The sequence below is a fragment of the Papilio xuthus genome, unplaced genomic scaffold (assembly GCF_000836235.2).
Source record: "Papilio xuthus unplaced genomic scaffold, Pxut_1.1 DF829129.1, whole genome shotgun sequence".
NCBI lineage: Eukaryota > Metazoa > Arthropoda > Insecta > Lepidoptera > Papilionidae > Papilio > Papilio xuthus.
The window spans coordinates 1,396,312-1,415,581 of record NW_013529520.1 but is presented as its reverse complement, the minus strand read 5'-3'; the positions used below and the strand labels follow the sequence as shown (position 1 = coordinate 1,415,581).

The 19,270-nt window shown below is 33.9% G+C and overlaps 3 protein-coding genes and 1 long non-coding RNA gene across 5 annotated transcripts; 2 read left to right on the top strand and 2 right to left on the bottom strand.

The window, feature by feature from the left end:
- Positions 1–1,210: 1,210 nt before the first annotated feature.
- On the top strand, positions 1,211–3,098 carry LOC106120337 (uncharacterized). Its single transcript, XR_001228003.1, has 3 exons — positions 1,211–1,313; positions 2,089–2,198; positions 3,021–3,098. It is a non-coding gene; the product is annotated as an uncharacterized LOC106120337 (long non-coding RNA).
- A 616-nt stretch (positions 3,099–3,714) lies between these two features.
- LOC106120242 (carbonic anhydrase 1) lies at positions 3,715–8,762 on the bottom strand. 2 transcript variants are annotated; one of them, XM_013315544.1, is made up of 9 exons: positions 8,508–8,762; positions 8,152–8,279; positions 7,638–7,721; positions 6,918–6,966; positions 6,391–6,420; positions 6,060–6,227; positions 5,061–5,308; positions 4,365–4,574; positions 3,715–3,869 (listed from the first exon to the last, which is right to left on the bottom strand). In XM_013315544.1, the coding sequence occupies exons 1-9, from the start codon at positions 8,593–8,595 to the stop codon at positions 3,759–3,761; spliced, it is 1,116 nt and encodes a 371-aa protein (XP_013170998.1). In that variant the 5' UTR covers positions 8,596–8,762; the 3' UTR covers positions 3,715–3,758. The 2 variants fall into 2 exon arrangements, with proteins under 2 accessions (XP_013170998.1, XP_013170990.1); XM_013315536.1 differs by having other exon boundaries at positions 3,717–3,869; positions 8,143–8,279.
- A 2,483-nt stretch (positions 8,763–11,245) lies between these two features.
- On the top strand, positions 11,246–16,779 carry CAH3 (Carbonic anhydrase 3). Its single transcript, XM_013317086.1, has 6 exons — positions 11,246–11,385; positions 13,399–13,548; positions 14,197–14,335; positions 15,100–15,296; positions 15,969–16,108; positions 16,497–16,779. Exons 1-6 carry the CDS (start codon positions 11,316–11,318, stop codon positions 16,620–16,622), a joined length of 822 nt encoding a protein of 273 aa, XP_013172540.1. The 5' UTR covers positions 11,246–11,315; the 3' UTR covers positions 16,623–16,779.
- Positions 16,780–17,094: 315 nt separating this feature from the next.
- Positions 17,095–19,264, bottom strand: LOC106120221 (uncharacterized). The gene is made up of 2 exons (XM_013315502.1): positions 18,892–19,264; positions 17,095–18,648 (listed from the first exon to the last, which is right to left on the bottom strand). The coding sequence occupies exons 1-2, from the start codon at positions 19,248–19,250 to the stop codon at positions 17,442–17,444; spliced, it is 1,566 nt and encodes a 521-aa protein (XP_013170956.1). The 5' UTR covers positions 19,251–19,264; the 3' UTR covers positions 17,095–17,441.
- Positions 19,265–19,270: the final 6 nt, after the last annotated feature.

The window sequence follows — 19,270 nt, the reverse complement described above, 5'->3', positions numbered from 1 at the left end:
TATCTTTGAATTTCTTCTCAGATTTGTGTAGGTTGCACGACGTTTTCCTTCACCTTAAGAATATTATAACATATCGTGCATAAAAATCTTAGTTCACTGACGCACTACAGGAATACGAACTAGAATTGTTAAGTTAACATAAAAGAAGTCCCTTGATAGAATATTGATAAATGTTTTCATTCAATCATTTGATTATTTATTCATTCATTCTTTATCCACACTATGTTCTCTCTTTTATGTAAGCTATTGGCTTGTCTTAATAAATAAATTATAATAACATCTCAAGAAGCTCTCGCTGCACAGTCGGATTAAGGGCCCGATACAAAAGGCAGTTATCCTAGAAACCGCGCGCATCGTGAGAAGGTTCCTGTCTCTGCAGCCCTGACCACTGGTTGTTTGAGTTATGGGGATTCCGCAGCCGGTAGTGTTCTATTATAATATGTTTTGCCTTTTTTTATATGAAATGTTCTATATTAAAAATATGATAAATAAATGAATACGATATAATAATAGTTAGTTGGGATAATCCACTCTGAATGTGTCAATAAGTTACTTATAAAATACACATTTCTCTCGCCTGTAACACATAAGGGTAGGCAGAGACCACACACCTCTATTTGGCGTAGCCAAACGAACTTCCGTAATCCATTTTTCATTATTTCGGGAATCGGAACGTGACGGGTCAGCAGCGTCGCTCAGAGATATTTGTTACTTTACTAATATTTCTATGCTCTATGCTTATGCTAGAACATGGTTTACGACAATAGTCGAATGGCGGGATACGAACTCCCAACCTCGTGATCGGAAACCCGTACCCTTAACCACTAGGCTCTTGAAGGTTCAGTTCCTTTACAATTAAATTTTCCATGATCCCAGCAACAACTTTATTCTTAAATACTTGATAGAAAACAATTAACTCTTATGTTCATAGTTATATACGAGTATTACGCTTCGATTCAATAGAGTTGTATATTTCATACAAAAGCGAATACCACGAATGGATTGAAAGGTTGCAGTTAAGAAGTCAATACGGCACGTTTTAATCTAGCGCACAAGATCACGTATGCCTTGGATATCGTTATACAAATGGATAATGGATATACTTTACTTACTTTTGAAGCAAAAAATTGATTATTAAAACTAATCCATATAACGAATTGATTTTAATTTCATAAATTTTGTTATTTCATTATTATTGTTTAGAAATTTACTTAAAAGAGTAATGTCTAAAATATTTTTAAGAATTCTGTTACCTTATTTTGTTGTTTTGAATGGAGCAATTAGTCAAGAAATCTTTGGTCAACAATTTATAAGTAAAGTATATGTGTGTTTCTAATACTAATGTTATATTGTCCTTACTACTAGACTAGTACTTACCTAGACTTAGTCCTAATCGATATTAGTTGATGTAAATAGCGACATTTATCTTAAAACCTAGAATCTATTATTTTATTATATAATTCAATCGCTTTGATTTGGCAAGTCTAGAATATATCTATGGAATTAGGAGGTATATTATACAATAAGCCATAGGCATTCCCCATTTTATTCGCGTAAACCTACAGGCTTAAAAAAGCAATATCTTCCAAGGACTGAGTATAAATAAATCAAGCCAGGTATCCTTCGCAATAGCAGTAAAATTTTAATGTTACCAAGAATTCCTTCATTTTATCGTTCTTTTACACAACGCGTAAAAAATAATAAGTTAAATTTAATACACCGTCTTATTGTTTCTAAAATAGAAAATAACGGATTTTACGATAGCGGTGTGACGTCATGGCTATCCATTCGTGAAATTGCGCCGACATGAGAATCGGTTCATTTCACGCGGTAACATTTCCACCCGTATTCCTCGTATAAGTATTATTTATTTTATAAGATTGGTATCACAAGTTTCAAGATGGTTGTAAGTTTCCACTGGCCATGTACCCAGACAAATTAAATAGTCATTAGTTTTTGTTTTGCCGTAGAAACCAAAGGTAATTATACCGTTAATTTATAGTTCATTAGTTAATTCGTAAAGAAAAAGGAATGGTTACATTTTTAAAGTGTCAAAAATATTAAATAAAAAATGTATTAATTTAAAAGGTTGCACTCAAGATAAGATCACATCTCATCGCAATACACTGTATGATGACGTGGATGATTTGCAACCTCAACTCGACCAAGAAATCATAGAGAGGCTCCTGCGTACGGGGGTGAGTAAAAATGTCTCAAATAGTACCAACAATAGATCCTCTATTTAAAGTTATTTTGATATATTAACTAACTCCCGAAGGCCTGATTTAGTCCTCTTTCCCTTCCCCTTTTTTTATAAGGAAAGGATCGTAAGAGGAAGTGGACTTTCCGGATGAAAGGATGCATGGAAAGGGAAAATAATTTCTTTCTGTGCATCCTCTCCTCCGTCGATTAAAGGTAGGCAACGAATATGCAATTGCGTATGTCTATGGGCAACGATCACTTCGCTATTTCAGCATCTCAGGTGGTCGCTCGCTCGTTTGCCACCTTATGATATAAAAAAAACTAGCTGTCCACCGCGACACCGTCCTCGCGTAATTACAAAAAAATTATTAATAAGGCTATGTGTTCTTCCAGACTATGCTTTACATCTATGTCAAGTTTCAGCGAGATCCATTCAGCCGTTTATATGGAAAAAAGAAAAGGTCTGTTTTTAGGGTTTTCCCGGCAATTATTCGAAGTTTTCTCACCTTTCAAACCTTCCCTAGACCTCCATGAACATTTCGAGGCCAAGATAAGATATCCGTACAGCCGTTCTCGAGTTTTAACGAGACTAACAAACAGCAATTGATTTTCACATAGAGACAATGGAAACGTTCATTTTAACGTGAACATTACTAAATTACTAACACAAAAATGTACACTCTAGAAAAGAATTACACCTCTACAATAACATGAAAATAATTGAAAAATCAAAATAAATACGTATATACTCTCACACTTCATTTCATTTTAGTGTTTATTACATTTATTTTTTAATAATTATGACTCATTATTTTCAGAAATTAAATTACGAAACCGGAGGAGCGTTGTACCAATGGTTGTTAAGGCGACCTTCTATAACACCAATAACATATCCATACATTGTTTATAATGATATGTTTCATCCATAATTTAAAAAATGTGGATGAGCGGTATTTTTATGGTGGATGGTATTTTTTTTTAATTGTGTTTTTTGGAAATTATATTTATTATAAAATGATGAAATATGAATAATATTTTTCTATCTTACCGATAGAAAAAATTAAGTTTATGTTTAACTTGATTATCGATAAAACACGAATAAAACGACATTTTCTAAAAATAATTCCTAGCTAGATCGATTTATCGCCCCCGAAACCCCCCTATATACTTAATTTTATATATTGAGAATATATATATGTATATATATATATATATATATATATATATATATATATATAAGAATTGCTCATTTAAAGATATAAGATAAGAATTTTATCATATTTTGTACAGATGTACCGATCGCATAAATAAAATAATAAATGCATTAAATTATATTTCCACAAATTTCAAATCAAGATAAAATGTATAAATACATATATAAAATTTTTCCATTCCTGCACAGTTTTATTATGTAATTTGAAGTCCTCCACATATGACCTTTAGTACTTGAACGGAAAATTACTCATGTGTTATGACATGTGGTGCTATCGAGACTAGAGTGGTCCGGATGGGGTAAAATAAAATCAAAAAAATAATTTTGTATAGATTTAAAATATTTAATGAAATAAGAATATTTTCCTATCATTAAGCGGCTGTGTAATACGTACAGCAAAGCTCTGCGTATCTCCGTAGGGGCTTCTCAATTTCTGTGCTGCTGTTATTGCTTCCTGTAATTTAGAAAAAAAAATCAACAGCAGAAAATGTCTCAAGCATCTATACTAAATAAAGATCAATGTCTTTAAACCTAAGAACAGCTACGAGACTATCAGGAAAGCAAATTCCTTTGTGAAAAAAAGGTACTCGGCCCTTAAAGGCCGTCAACGTAATCTGCGGTTACTGTAGTGTTGCGGATGTCCATGGACGGTGGATCAAATAATTTTAGGCGATTCGTTGCAGAAAAAGAAAAATGTGCAGGTGTCCCTAAATACAAGTCCCAAATACGTTGATGAATATATTGTTAAAGTAAACTAACTAGCTTATTCAGTGTCCCAAACATCAATAGAATACAAATTCCTAACTGTTTAGTATTTGCTTTTTAACGAAAGTTTGTCATTTTAATAAACAGGGACCGAAATTAGCTACAATCTTCAACATTACACAATAAGATTAGTTCATCAAATGTCCTCGTACTTTTGAAGCTTAAGATAGATTGAGGTTCTTACCCTTTGAACTGGTAAACTTCTTGCTCGAACCAACCATAGTACTGACTCGGTGCACGGTGGAGCGGTCAATGAACCCTGGTAGCTCGCGTAGTCTTTGAAACGCGGCACAAAATAACTCAATGGATGGACAGTGGCAGAAACATTGAAAGTGCTTTGTCTTCTTAGGACCCTTAATACTTCCCGTAAACCTTTTTGTGTGTGATCTTCAAACTAAAAATAATATAGTTCATATATTCTACCTTACAGCTTAAAATTTTAAAACTTAATTACTTACTTAACTTAACGCTTTTAAGCAGAAAATAAATATTTGATGGAGTTATAAATATTTAAACAAAATTATAATATATAAAATTTGACAACTTATTCCATTTCAGGATGAGGAATCAAGATGTCTCAACAGATATATTCTTAATTGCTTAGTCAATTAAAATGAAATATAAAATTAACGATAATCTATTAAGAGAGTCTTGAAATAAAACATTCGCTTAATTGAAACGTCAATTCCGTAAAAGTTGTCTCAACGACAAGCTTCAAGACTTCCCCAAAGCGATTTAAAGTTTAATTAAATACGTAATAAATGAATAAGAGTTTGTTTTCTTTATTTCCATGATCTTTCGTAAGTAAACATTTTTTGACAACTCCTTAAGGGCTAAGCTAATTGAAAAGGGATCAGCGTTAATCCAATATTTTTTTCACCTTGTAAATGTTAACGATTCCAAGAAACGCCTGCGGGTCGCTCGGTGCTGCATCCAAAGCTTCCTTCATAGATCCGTATTCCGCTGATATATGCAAAGCTTGACTCTCCATAGGGAACTGTAGACCTCCTATCGTGTGTTCCGAAGGCCACACGAAACTCAACGAATGGAAAATATATCGTCGACTGTGTGCTGCACCGCCGTACACGAGCGGCATACGATTACGATCCCATTCACCGAAGAGCACAACTGCCAAGGTTACAAATTAATCATTCAAAATTGTAACATAATAATGTTACAAATTCTTCATTAAAAACTGTAACATATGCATCATTAAAGATTTTTTTTCATGTTTGTATAATTAAAATTTATAGTCTTAGGTAGGAACAGATAGAACATCGAGTTTAAAAGGTTAATCTTTTATAACAAAAACAAAAGAATGTCGCCGGCCGATCTATAAAATGTATTAATCTACAAATGCCATTAATTTTACGTAACAAATTAATTTAAGCAAGCCCTCTATATTGTTAAAACTCCAGTACCGTCTTTTGTTCCTTACCGTGGGTTTTCAAGTTCAAAATCTTCGTTTAAAACATATTGTTATCTCTGTATTGTCAAAGATAATGACAAGGATAACGATATGTTTTATACAGAGACTTCGGTGACAGAAACCCATGGTTAATAAATTTTAATTATTTGACAAGAGTGTCAAAAGTGGTCTTTATAGTTTACGTTTTCGACTGAGTAAAGTAAAATATGTCGGCAATCAGTCGTTCCTTTGTGTGCCACATGGTAGTCACAATGCTTTATTACGCGTTGACAACGCTTGCGTAATCAAGCTTTCACAGCTTTGTATCCTAACATCGCAATCCAACCCTGTTTAGAAATGAAGAAGAAGGAAAATTGGCTGGGCTACAAAACTAAGATTTGCAATTGTTTTTAGGGGATTGGAATCTTAGGATGAGAAGCATTAAGATTTGTAACTTTATTCTTTCCTTACCTCGTTTACCATCATTCTGAACAGTTATTTTCTCCGGGTAAAGATCATAGTTGGTAAATAGTAAGCGCCGTCCGCCCTTAGCTTTGACGAACCCTTGCAGCGGCAGATCAACCGGCGACTGAGAACGGCCTCCACAATCCGGGAACGTCTTACCCCAATCATTTTGATCTGTTGAAACGAGGTACGGTTGACAAGGCGTGAAAGAAAACATGAGGAACTTTTTTACAATCTCTATGTAACTGACAATCATATTTTATATTAATGAACACAATCAAAGATTAACAAATTGTGTACTTTTAATTTAAAAAATGTAATTTCTTTGATGACTTACTTTTGTAATCCCAATCAGCGGTGACGTCAACTGAAATAAATATTGTATAAGAAAAAAAAATGGTATAAACTATCAACAAGTAGAAGTAGACATTTTTTTTATTTTAAGATAAAACTAGCTGTCGCACGCGACTCCGTCCGCGTGGATATATAAAAAACTTAATTAGTGTATCCTATGTGTTCTTTCAGACTATGTTCTATACGTATGCCAAATTTAATCGAGATCCGTTCCGATATCTTCAAACACCCATCCATCCATCCACATCACATCCATCTAAACATTCGCATTTATAATATTAATAAGTTAAATAAAACGCAGCTCTTTAAGGCATTCGAAAAAAAATAAAAAAAATTAATGATTAGTATTCTATGTCCGTCTCCTGGCTCTAAGCTACCCCCTCACCAATTTTAAGCCATATCGGTAAAGCCGTTCTTGAGTTATAAATAGTGTAACTAACACGACTTTCTTATATATATAAAAGATTTCAAACAACTGTAAAGACACAAAAACATAATATTGTTTCTTACCAGGTTCCGTCTTCGTATTATTCTTACTTGTTGCTTTATCTTGATGACTCTATGGATAAGAGGATATCAGTAATTTAAACATCTAAAGAAAAATTTACACAATCTACCTTTTTTTTTAAACCATACCTCCTTATCATCATCAGCTTGCCCCTATGGAGGGTCGGCAAAAAATATACTACACATCCATATATCTCTATCAGTAGTCATATCTGAATTTACTTTCTTCTTACACATATCCTCTTTCACACCATCTATGCATACTTTCTTTGATCTCTACCTTTTTAGTCATCATCATTCAATCCCATTACTTTCTTAGGCGTATGATCATTAATCATCATCATCAGCTCACTATACTTCCCCACCGATGAGCTCGTAGCCTACTCAAGTGAGCGGCGACTAGGCCATAGTCAACCACACTGGCCAAGTGCGGGTTGGTTGACTTCACACATATCTTTGAATTTCTTCTCAGATATGTACATATGTAAATCGAAAATTGAAAAATCATATTGGTACATGGTGGGATTCGAACCCAGGACCTGCAGATCAAGTCAAGACAAGTGCCTAAACCCCTGAGCCAGCGACGCTCCTAATATGATCACTAAACTATTTCTTATTTCATTGTTTCAATAATACAACATTTCAGTTTACTTTCTATAAAAATTGAGTTTTAATTGTTGTTTATTTCAGTTTAATTAAATAAGTTTCTTTTGCATCACTTACAGCGCTTCTAGGTCGTCGCGACGTCACTAAATATGTGATATCTGGGAACGGTGTGGGCAAATGGAACACCCAGATCGTCTTAGGCTGTAAAGAACATAAAAATATTCAAAATATTTGTAACAATTACTGCAGCAATGTATTTTGCAAGAGCAAAGCACCACGAGTAGTGAAATACTACGAGAAAAGACAGGTGTGGAGTAGAACATATTCTGCGTTCTATCCAATGAGTTTTGAAGACCTTATTTTATTTCTCGTTTCGCTTAGCATAGAACCTTTCCATTAAGGGAGCAATCTTTCAAGAAAAAAATGCTTTTGAAAATGATTTTTCCTACTAATGTTTACCTATTAAAATGCCCAGATCCAAAAGCCGTGGTTTTAATTTTATATCTGTGAGCAAGCGACAGTGAAGCCATAACTACTATTAGTAATGTGGATAGAAAAACAACAAAACATTTTGTTATCTATCAGTTTTGCTAGCTAGGTGTTTACTTTAAATAAGACTCACTTTCCCTACTTTTAATTTGTCTCTCGCTTCATTATCGAGCTGCTTCTGAAGATCGTCTGCGTCGTCGTATAACGTATTGGGACGTGAAGTTGTCTGGTCTTTTGAATCTTCTTGTATATATTTTACTAGATAAGTATCTGTATAGAAGTAATTACTTATAGTATCATTTATTTTTTTATATTTAGAATAAGAGAATTAGCAACAAAGACCGACGACGAAAAATTAATAACTTTTAAACACTAATTTCGTAACTCACCTACTTATTACCTAACATGTAAGTGTGTACATTTTTACTTAACATGTAAAAATATGTTCAATAAACATATAAAACAAAGGAAAAAAATATTATATGTATTTCAACAAACCTTTTATTTTGTCGACATATGTATCACTAACTTGAATTAACAATAATAACCACATAACCTTGCATAAAACAGACTCATTAAACACCATAACATAGCAATATCACGTTGAACAGTAAAGTAACGCATAAAAATAATACTTTCCATAAAATTAATACATTTAAAATACTTCAAGTTGGTTGAGTATAAAGATAAACTCCTTAAATATTAACCCGCAACAAATAATTATTTTATAACCTACTCATTGATTTGACGTAACGTCAATATTAATAAATTCTTTTTCTGTATTTAATATATATTTTGAGGTAATCATTTTCCTGCAAAGTTCTTATTTTATTTGTCAACTAGCCGTCACCCGTGACTCCTTCCCAAGGTTTTAAAAATATTTTATTAAACTGATATATAAACACGGCTAAACACTCACGTATATTCGTCCGGTGGCTCACTCGTGAGCGACGGGCCGCGTCTGCGAAATAATACCAGTACAAGTCATCCTGATGACTGGCCCTCGATGGGCTCGAAACTAGTCGGTGCCGCCACCGGACGAATATACGTGAGTGTTAAGCCGTGTTTATATATCAGTTTAGTATAATGTCTCACGAAAGTTTGAATAATTTAATATTTGATTAGTAGCTCATGTCTTCTTCCAGGCTTTGTTCAACATCTATGCCAAATTTCAGCGAGATATATGCAGCCTATATCAATTCACCAGTTAAACGGGGGTTAGTTTTTTAAAGACAAACTCCGCAAAATTGCTAATTAATGTTGCTCTAGTGATTTAGTTGTAATTATTAAAATTACATAAAAAAAATCAAACTAGCGTTTTTGTTTAATATGTTTAAGTGGTGGTGTTTTAATTATTTATTTTATATTATTTATAGAGCTCTGATGCATAGACGTAAATCGAGAGGGGAAAAAAGTTAGCATAGCAATTTCGATATCCGTGACCAGGGATAGACCGAGGTGGAAAAACTTGCTGGACCAAGCCAAGACCCACAAAGGGCTGTAGAGCTATGATTATTTGTATAATGTCATTGCCTTTAAAAATTTATTATCATTAAAAAAAAATTAAGTCTTCGAGTACAAGGTCATGGTTGACGTATTATGAAATAGTTTGCAAAATACACGATATTTTGGCATTAGATCGATAACGAAATGTTTTTTGTCAAATATTATCTTAAGTTATTGATAAATCTAAATTGTTTAGATAATTTGCTCGTTTGGAAGAAAACAATTTTGAACGACAAAAGTGTTAGTTATTTTTGTTATTTTTTTATACTAAGATCCTATATTGGTTTAATTTAGCAATCGCTGACGCATCTGTGGAAAAAGGGACAGGCAAAAAATTGATATCAGTATTGGAAAAAGGGACTTATGAAAAGCAATTCGACGTAACAAAGATCATAAATATAAAGGTATAGAGGTATGGCAGAGTTGAGCCATGAAATATTTAATCTTACGAATTACGGAAGTAAACGCTTATTTGTTCTCAGCAAATAATACGTTGCTTCTGTTTTTATAATATCTTATGTCATAAGAATGATTGATCCGAAACGAATTGAATGTTAAGATATGACAGGTTTTCACGGTGCTCGATTGTGTGGACGGACTCAACTCGGAAACAGTATTATCTATGGTACCATGAACGATTCCCTGAAAGTCGAGCAAAAATGAACCGAATCAGGAACTTCGAGTAAGTACAGTAAGGGTATTTTGCGGTGTTCAACTTACAAAAAGAATGAATCGTTCCTTTTAGAGACGGACTCCGCACTTATTTACAAAGTAAATAGTAAAAAGCAATTGGTCGTGTAACACCGATCTTTTCGTACATACATACCTAAAAACAACCGATTGGTTATTGTTCGTCTCCGTCTAAGTGTGTACGAAACATTTAAAAAACCGTCAGTTTTAAAGTGGAATACCGCCAGATTCTCCGATTGTAGAATGGTGTCCGATGCGTTTCTGCTCGATGTTGTCGTAGTCCGCTAAATAAGGCACCGTAGAAACCCAACTTTAAAGTAGTTGGCACGCACGTGGGCGCTTATCTAATCAACAGCCGACACAAGCCAGCGTCACCTTATCATAGTGTGACACAATAATCCTGTAGGATAAAAATGATAGATCAATTTTAATAGACTAATTCCTATTATGCAACAATCGAACTGATTAACTAGTCAATTGGACATTTAAATCCAATATTTTACCCTCACATGACATAAACTAAACTAAATGTAATGTTAGGAAGAAAATCCGACACTTTGCCGGTGTATCGGCGCAACACTCACACTTGACTTCGTAACGAAAGCGCGCCATTTGCGCCAGACGATTCGGCAAATAGGCAGATCATCCTAAGAAAGAGAAAGATTTAACTCAGGCTTGCTCTTAATACGATGACCGTTACTTTTACGAGTACTATTAATTTATTATTTAAAAAAACCTTATAAATAACAGATAACACAATAAATTAAGTAATAATCACGTAAATAAAAAAATGTCATATCGCTTCTGTTTCGCGATAATTTAAAAAGTTAGTTTTTCTTCCTGGCCTTGCGTGTTTTAAATTTTTTGCTCCTTTTTACTAATTATTCGTGTAAACAATGAAGCATTAACATAAACATTACATATAGAGAATTAATAAAAAGGAATGTAATGTGTAATCAATTTTCCTAAGCCAATCGTAATTTTTTTGATAAATCGAATCTATATCTAATCTTGTTGATTATAGTTTAGACTTCGAAACAAATGTTTTCTTATAGAAATCCAAAGTGTAACGTGTCTTGTGTTACGTAAAGTGAAGAGAAAATACAAAAAATGGTCAATAAAATTATCAAATTGTATTTACCAACTATAAATGTGACGTCATCAAAAACAGTGTCAGAGGGTAAGTAAGGATATAATAAGAGTAATAATGAACAGTCTTGATACATTCTAGATATTGTACGCATTTACATTGGATTTAATAATTTTTTTAATGAAACTGTGAATTTTAAATTATATTTGTATATTTTTAAATACAAAATTGACATTTTTATACAATCTAGCGTAATATGCTAGTAAAATAAAGATTATTTCTTTTCTTTTTGTCCATATTTGGTATTGATAATTTGGATCAAAAGTGTCAGAAATAAATTAACTTTTATTAACTTCAGTGCTAAAACATTTCAGTTCAAGTTGTTCCTTATTTTAAAGTTAAACCGACATGTTAACGGTAAATTAATTTAGTGAAAGTGAATTTAATTTAAATAAAATTAAATAAATAAAATACGTGGAATAATAGTTGGCGTTGAAATTTTGAAAATTGAAAATTAATTAGTTACATAAGTTCATTTATCTATTAATTTATTTAATATTTCGTGAGACATTATAAAATAAAAAATAAACGGCTGATAATAAGTGCGGTCATGGGATAAATTGCGCGAGTGTTGTTTTTTTAGTTTAATCTATTCAACTTTTCGATGTTCTTAATCTTAAAGTATACAAAATAAATTGTCCTTACACTATCATATTAAAACAAAGAAGAATTTATGTATACCTAAAATGTTTGAACTGAAATATTAGGAGGTTATCGGTTACAGCACTGATGGAAAAAAGAAATATTGTTGGTAGCGTGTCTCGTAAATTTCTTTTATCTTGAGTCCCAGTTAATCGTCAGTCAATTTATAAAATATCTCAAGGGAAAAGATTACGTCTTAAAAAAATGTCCTCGACTTCTTTGGTTTAAAAAATCAATGTTAATTTAACGTTATAAATTTAATTTTCTAATACATTAACTACGAAACAGTACATACGTGTTAAGTTAAGCAAGGTACAGCGCCAAACGAAAGTCTTACCGTGGATTTCTGAGACCAAGACACCCAACATAGTTATCTCTGTTTTGTCTATAATAGTGACAGGGATAACGATATGTTTTATACAGAGATTTTTGTCTCAGAAACCCACGGTAAGTCTCTTCTATCAATCCGGTTACTGTGAGCTCTGTGTAGTTGTTCTGGTACCATACGTAGTACATCATAATTGTTAAAGAATACACAACTTCTAAACCATTTAAAGATCCGCCAGGTTCCATCCACACCACCTGGATGGATGGCTGGCGTTCCACAACGGTGCGATTCTCGCGCAATTTCTTACCTCGCACAGTCGCGTTGTGGAACGGTCTGTCCTCGGCGGTATTTCCAAACCAATACGACTTAGGGACCTTCAAGAAGCGAGCAAACCATTTCCTTAAAGGCCGGCAACGCAACTACAGTTCCTCTGGTGTTGCAGATGTCCAAGGGTGTCGTTGATCACCTCGGTGTTCCCGCCGCTCGTTTGCCCTCTCCTCTTATAAAAAAATATATAAATAGACCAAACGCACATACTAGGGTAACAATAAAAAACGACAATACGAAATTAATCGTTCAATTCCGAATCTTCAACTTCATCAAAGATAAGCAATTTATACAATCACACACATCGTTGTATTTCACCAATAGTAACAAGATAACATCGTTTTTCGGTTACATAAATTAGTATATGATTTTTATGATATTTCTTTATCTTATCAAGATTTTGTGAGGTCTTGTAAAAAGAAACGGGTATCCCCCGAACTTACAAAGAGTAAGGAACTTTTTAAATAATGCTCATGAACTGAGTATTTTATGAAAATACTAGCTGTCGCCCGACTCCGTTCGCGTCTTTAAAAATGTAATATATAGATAAGTTAAATAAAAAGCACCTCTTCAAGGCATAAATTCGAAAAACAAAAATTGAATAAATAGTATCCTATGTCCGTCTCCTGGCTCTAAGCTACCTCCTTACCAATTTTCAGCCATATCGGTAAAGCTGTTCTTGAGTTATAAATAGTGTAACTAACACGACTTCCTTTTATATATATATAGATTATTTTAATTTACAGCTGAGCAAATATCAAAATTACGAGCATCACAATCTCCAATTGCAATATCTGTACACCGATGCCCGACTTGGTCTTCGCTCGATCCTTTGCAGTTTCGAGGATACTGGGACAACTCCGCCAATGGCACTTTACTTAACACAGGACAGACAGGTTAAGTATTGTTGCAAAATTATTCTAGAAGATGCTAAAGATAGGTATTTGCAAAAATATACAAATCACCATATTTGTAGAAATAACTCTTTATTAAATTAGAAAATTAAGAGACCCAGTTGACTACATCCCTATTTCACTCTAGAATAGATACGGAATCAATGACACTTTATTCTTCAAAAATAATCAAACCGCGTTACAAAGTAACTAGAAAATTGAAGAACATATATCAAACCAGAAAAACATTATCCTTCAGACAGTTATACATTTAATTTAACAGTGGTAGAGCCCGCTTTAACATCTTCGCACGAATTGGCCCGGCTCGCCCGATGAAATACCACGACCACACAGAAGACAGGCGTGAAGTGGAAGCAATTCCGCGTTTCGTCTGATGAGTGTGCGTCCCGGAGGCCTAATTTAGTCCTCTTTCCCTTCCCACCTTTTTCTCATAAGGAAAGGATTGGAAGTGGAAGTGGACTTTCCGGATGAGAAAAAGAATATATTTTCCTCCGTCGATGAAAGGTAGGCAACGCATATGCAACTGCGTATGTCTATGGGCAACGGTCACTTCGCTATATCAGCGATTTCAGGTGGCCGCTCGCTCGTTTGCCACCTTATGATATAAAAAAAAAAAATTTCATTTCATAGCATATTTCACGTTCGAGTCATCCGCACGACCACGGCTGAGCGGCGGCCCACTCATCGGGGAGTACATCTTTGAGCAAATGCACTTCCACTGGTCTGTGGACGACTTCACCGGCTGCGAGCATGTACTGGATGGGCACGGGTTAGTAAGTGAACATCAGAGAGCGCCATCGCTGCCTGCTTGCACTGTCTCCAGCAATGGTTATATGAACAGCTAATATAAAATCATGGGATTTCGGTAATATCCTTAAATAAGAGCGTACACCTTCCTTAAAGGCCGGCAACGCACCTGCAGTTCCTCTGGCATTGCGTCCATGGGCGTCGCATCAAATAATCTTAGGCGATTCGTTGCTCGTTTGCCCCCTTCTCCTATAAGAAAAAAAAGTACTTTGGCATATTATAACAGATTACTTCAAACATTTTGGCCGTTTCAATCTTTTTGGCACCTCAAGGTTATCAGCGAGCTGTGCAAAACTTCCCGCATAATATTTACGCTGCGCTACACTTAAAAGTGTTCTGTGCAGTGATCTGTGTGATGATCCGAGCCGCAACGAAATATATTCAATATGAATGTATTACATAAATTATTTCAAATTATGTAATCCCTTAAAAACAAACCTTTATTTGCCTCATAAAGTACAAAGATTGTTTGTTGTTAAGTGATAAGGAATAATTAAATTATATTATTTTGCGATTTACGCCGATAACGTGATTTAATTTTTCGATAGGAATTAAAATACGCACAACAGATATTCGATTCGTATGTTAAGCAAACAGCGATATTTGCAGCAGGCATTTAATAAAAGAAAAAACAATGATGAAAAAGTCACAACGACACAAACGTTTTTTTAGCGAATAACAGTTTTAAGTTACAAGATATTAAAATTTATGTCATATCTTCTTCAGGTATGCAGCTGAATGTCACTTGGTTCATTACAATACTAAATACCAATCTCTCGAAGCGGCAGTAGCACATCCCGACGGACTTGCAGTCGTTGGTTTCCTACTGGAAGTGGTCGACGCCCCCAATCCCAGCTTTGATGAATTCGTCGAGGGCTTAGAGAAGATTAAGAAACGCGACCAAACGTGCGAAGTCTCATCAGGTATGGAACGCTGGCATCTGTACCTAATATATTAAAAACCTTTTTGGAAACAGTAGTTAAGATATTTTGAATAATAAATGAAAAGAAATGAATTCAACTTGCAATATCATCATCATCATCATCAGCTCACTATACGTCCCCACCGAGGGGCTCGGAGCCTACCCTAAGTAAAGGGTGATTATATATATATAATATCATATAATATCATATAATATCATCGCAAGTAATAATATATATTATATTATATATTATTACTTGCGATGGCGATGGCAAATGTATTCATCATATATTAGCCATCGCCATCGCTTCCGTCCACGCGTAATTAAAAAGAAACATAATTAGTTCCCGGCAAGAATTTTTCTCACCTTTTAAACCTTCCCTACATTTCCATGAACATTTCAAGAACAAGACAAGATAAATCCGTTCAGTCGTTCTAGAGTTTAAGCAATTGATTTTTATATATTTTATGTAGATGTGGATTCACTGTTTGAAGTTCTAACATAATAACAAAATTATGAGAGCAGCATAACAAAAAAACTTCTGTTGTAGATATGGTAGATTATAACTACGTAATAGAACCCATGAACCTATGACCAATATGAAATTCTTACGTGTACACCACATATAAGTAGCTTTATTACTGGTTTTGTAACTTTATTACGTGTCGAACAGAATCACTCGCATGGATGGACCGAGAGGATCTGAGCAGCGGCAACTATGTGACATACAAAGGATCATTAACCACGCCTCCGTACACCGAATGTGTTACCTGGATTATATACGAGAAGCCAGTACAAATTGGTAGCGAACAGGTCTGTGTAATATTAAGTATTAAATAAAAGCTTCCGTACCAATGTTTGAATGAAAAGTGAAATATTTGTAATTAGTTTCGCTATCTTAAACTAATGATTTAACTTTATTACCCTTTCAAATTAGTCAAGTCGACTCACTGTGAACAAAGAGAACATAATGTGAAGCATCCAAAAATAGCTAAGGAAGCTCGCTGTAGCAACAAGAACGCATGCGAAGAAGTGAAACGCCATGATCAAGTTATTGTGAATGCGTAGTATTAGGTAGTAAATAGTAACTTTCCAATGTAACAAAATAAAGGCAGACAATCCAAAATAAATTGAATTAGTTTCAATGAAGGCACTTTATGAATCATGTAATCAATTTACCCCTACGAGCCTTATTTTACAGCTGGGTCTACTGAGGCAATTGGAGGGTCCGGACAGCATCCCGATAGAGAGAAATGTCCGGCCCACGCAGAGGCATCCTCCCGGACACTCCGTCATCTATGTGAAACAAGTGAAAGCTAAACTATAAAATTAACAGTGAATTTTATTAAGAAGACTAGACAAAGTGATACAAATTCAAAGAACTATAAAACTATACAACTAGTGATTAGTATTGCAGTGTTTTATTTAGCAGTGTATGTATTTTGATAAGCGAGTTATTTAAATAATTAAATTGTTTCAAAATAAATAAATAATGTTCTATTCTATATTAATTATATCTATTTTAACAAAGAATTATCTAAAAGAGTAAATGCGTTACAACAAAATCTTACAGTGTTTTTATTAATTATCTTGCACAAATATGTCAGCTCTTTTATCCCGAAATGTGATTTGGACCAATAAAAAGTGCTTATTTTTCGTACTTTTCGTGATACATATTTATGGGTAAATCATTTTGTAACTCAATAACAAATTGACGTCCATAATATCAATCAACGGTGGTCATTAAATGAAAATCAAGATGGATCTGTCCAACACGAGTAAAAGAAAAATAAATACCGTATTTATTTTGCAAAGCTCGCTGTACAAGAAGATTAAGAACTTAAGAACATTATATCGAAAGAAGATTTAAATTTCATACAAAAAGATGCTTTTTTTTTCTTTTACTATGAGATTTTCATAAAAAGCAAAATATTATTCACATTTACTGGAATAACTGAATGCAGTGACTGGAAATTACCTATGCCGTTATTTTGTCTTTTGTTATTCATTCAATAAATTAACCACAAAACAGACTGGAACCTTTATTGAGGTACGGTAGGATATTCGCTGTTTCACTTTGAATGGGGAAAAAGTGCATTTAATTTAAACATTTTTTTATTTTTTTTTAAATAAATGAAAATAAAAGCTATTGACAGAAATCGAAAGGAATCCATCGGTTTAAGTCCAAGCTCTTCACCACTCCAGCACAATACTCTATAGCCATTCCAACGTGGTCGCGCATTCGAATGTAGAATATCATACGTTCCAACAATTTATCATCAAAGTCTTCCTCAATTTCTATATCACTGCTATCACTATAGAGATTTAGATCTGCGTATACCTGGTCAAACTTATCAGCCAATCTTGACAGAATAAGTTTAACTGCAGAGTGTTTTAGGGCTAGAAGATTTTCGTCCTCCTGCCAAGGTTTGAGTAATATATTTTGTGATTGTTTTAACATTCCAAAATATTGCATTCGTTCAACAAAGTCTTTCTTCATCATTGCCTTTCTCCATGACGCAATTGATAAATCCCAAACTTCACCCGGTTTCATTTGCGAATAAGATTCCTTCAATTTCATAACTTCGCTTTGATGGTAGAAACATACTGGATTTTTCATAAGGAATATTTCAGATTCCAAGAGGAATTTTTGATACGGGTATATCTGCGGTTCCACGCTAGTTACTTTATTGAAAACATTGTTTAAAAGATCCCTTATAAGCTTTCGAATAGCTTTTCTATTGAGTCTTACCTTCAGTATATCTACTTTCCGACGCATTTTCTCCGTGTCCTCAATAGTGTCTGCTTGCAAGTTAATCACAAATTTTTGGATTAAATTTTCAAAAAACGAAACATTGCAAAAACTTAGCTCCCATAATTCTCTATAAAGACCTATATCACAAGAAACGAATGTAAAAAATACTTCTCTAGTTTGACCAGGGGATAATATATCTTCATTTTTGTTAAAGAAAAAAACTTGACTCGTAACTTCCTCCTGGATGAAAGGTGTCTGTTGTCTTATTCTTCTCCAGCAATACCTTAATGTTACTGTTCCTAAATTTTGAAGAAAAAGTTTAGCTCTTCCCACTCGGCTTTTCGGTACGTTAAAGTAATATGACCAAGATGTGCAAGACTCGTGCCATTTTTCCTCTTGCATGTTGTGTAACTCGTTTGTCAGATGTTGCTCGGCGGTTTCTTTAACGAATACTGTATTATTAATTCTCACACTATATACAGTGAACGTTTCTTCATATTCGTCCACTGTTGATATCTTAATCTCTGGTAGGGGTGGCAATGGTTTGGAAGGTGGTTTTGGTCTATTGCCTTTGACAAATAATTCACTGATATCTGACCTGCAAATAAATATTATTAACTAGCTGCCGCCGCGACTCCATCCACACGGTATTAAAAAAATACATAATTAGTAGCCTATTTGTTCTTCTGGAATTTCTAGAAATTCTAAATTTCATCGAGATCCGTTCAGCTGATCTAAACATACCTTCGAACAAATATCCATCCATCCCTCTTAACATACGCATTCATAATATTAGTAAGATAAGAAGGAAGATAAAAGAGAAGATAGGACCGATTCATACCTATAAGGATCAATTTTCATTATTTTTTCCTTATATTGCTCTTCTTTTTTTTGCTTATACTTTTCATATTCATTATTTAATCGCACACATTTGTCTCGTTCTGAAATACCATGAACATTTTTTTCATTTTCTAAAATAAATCGTGGTACTCCAATATGTTCGATTATACGTGGTCGTCCAATATCTTCAGGTTTTCGATATGCTTCGTACACAGGTTCGCAGTAACATCTTTGTTTGAGTCTAGCTGGTTGTTCCCAGGGCTCGCCTCTAACAGTTGCTCTCTCTTTTACCTGAGCGTCTTGTAATATAGATTTCATTTCTTTGTCTTCACGAACTTTTTCATGTAAATTCATAACCATATCAATAGGTTGTCGTTGTA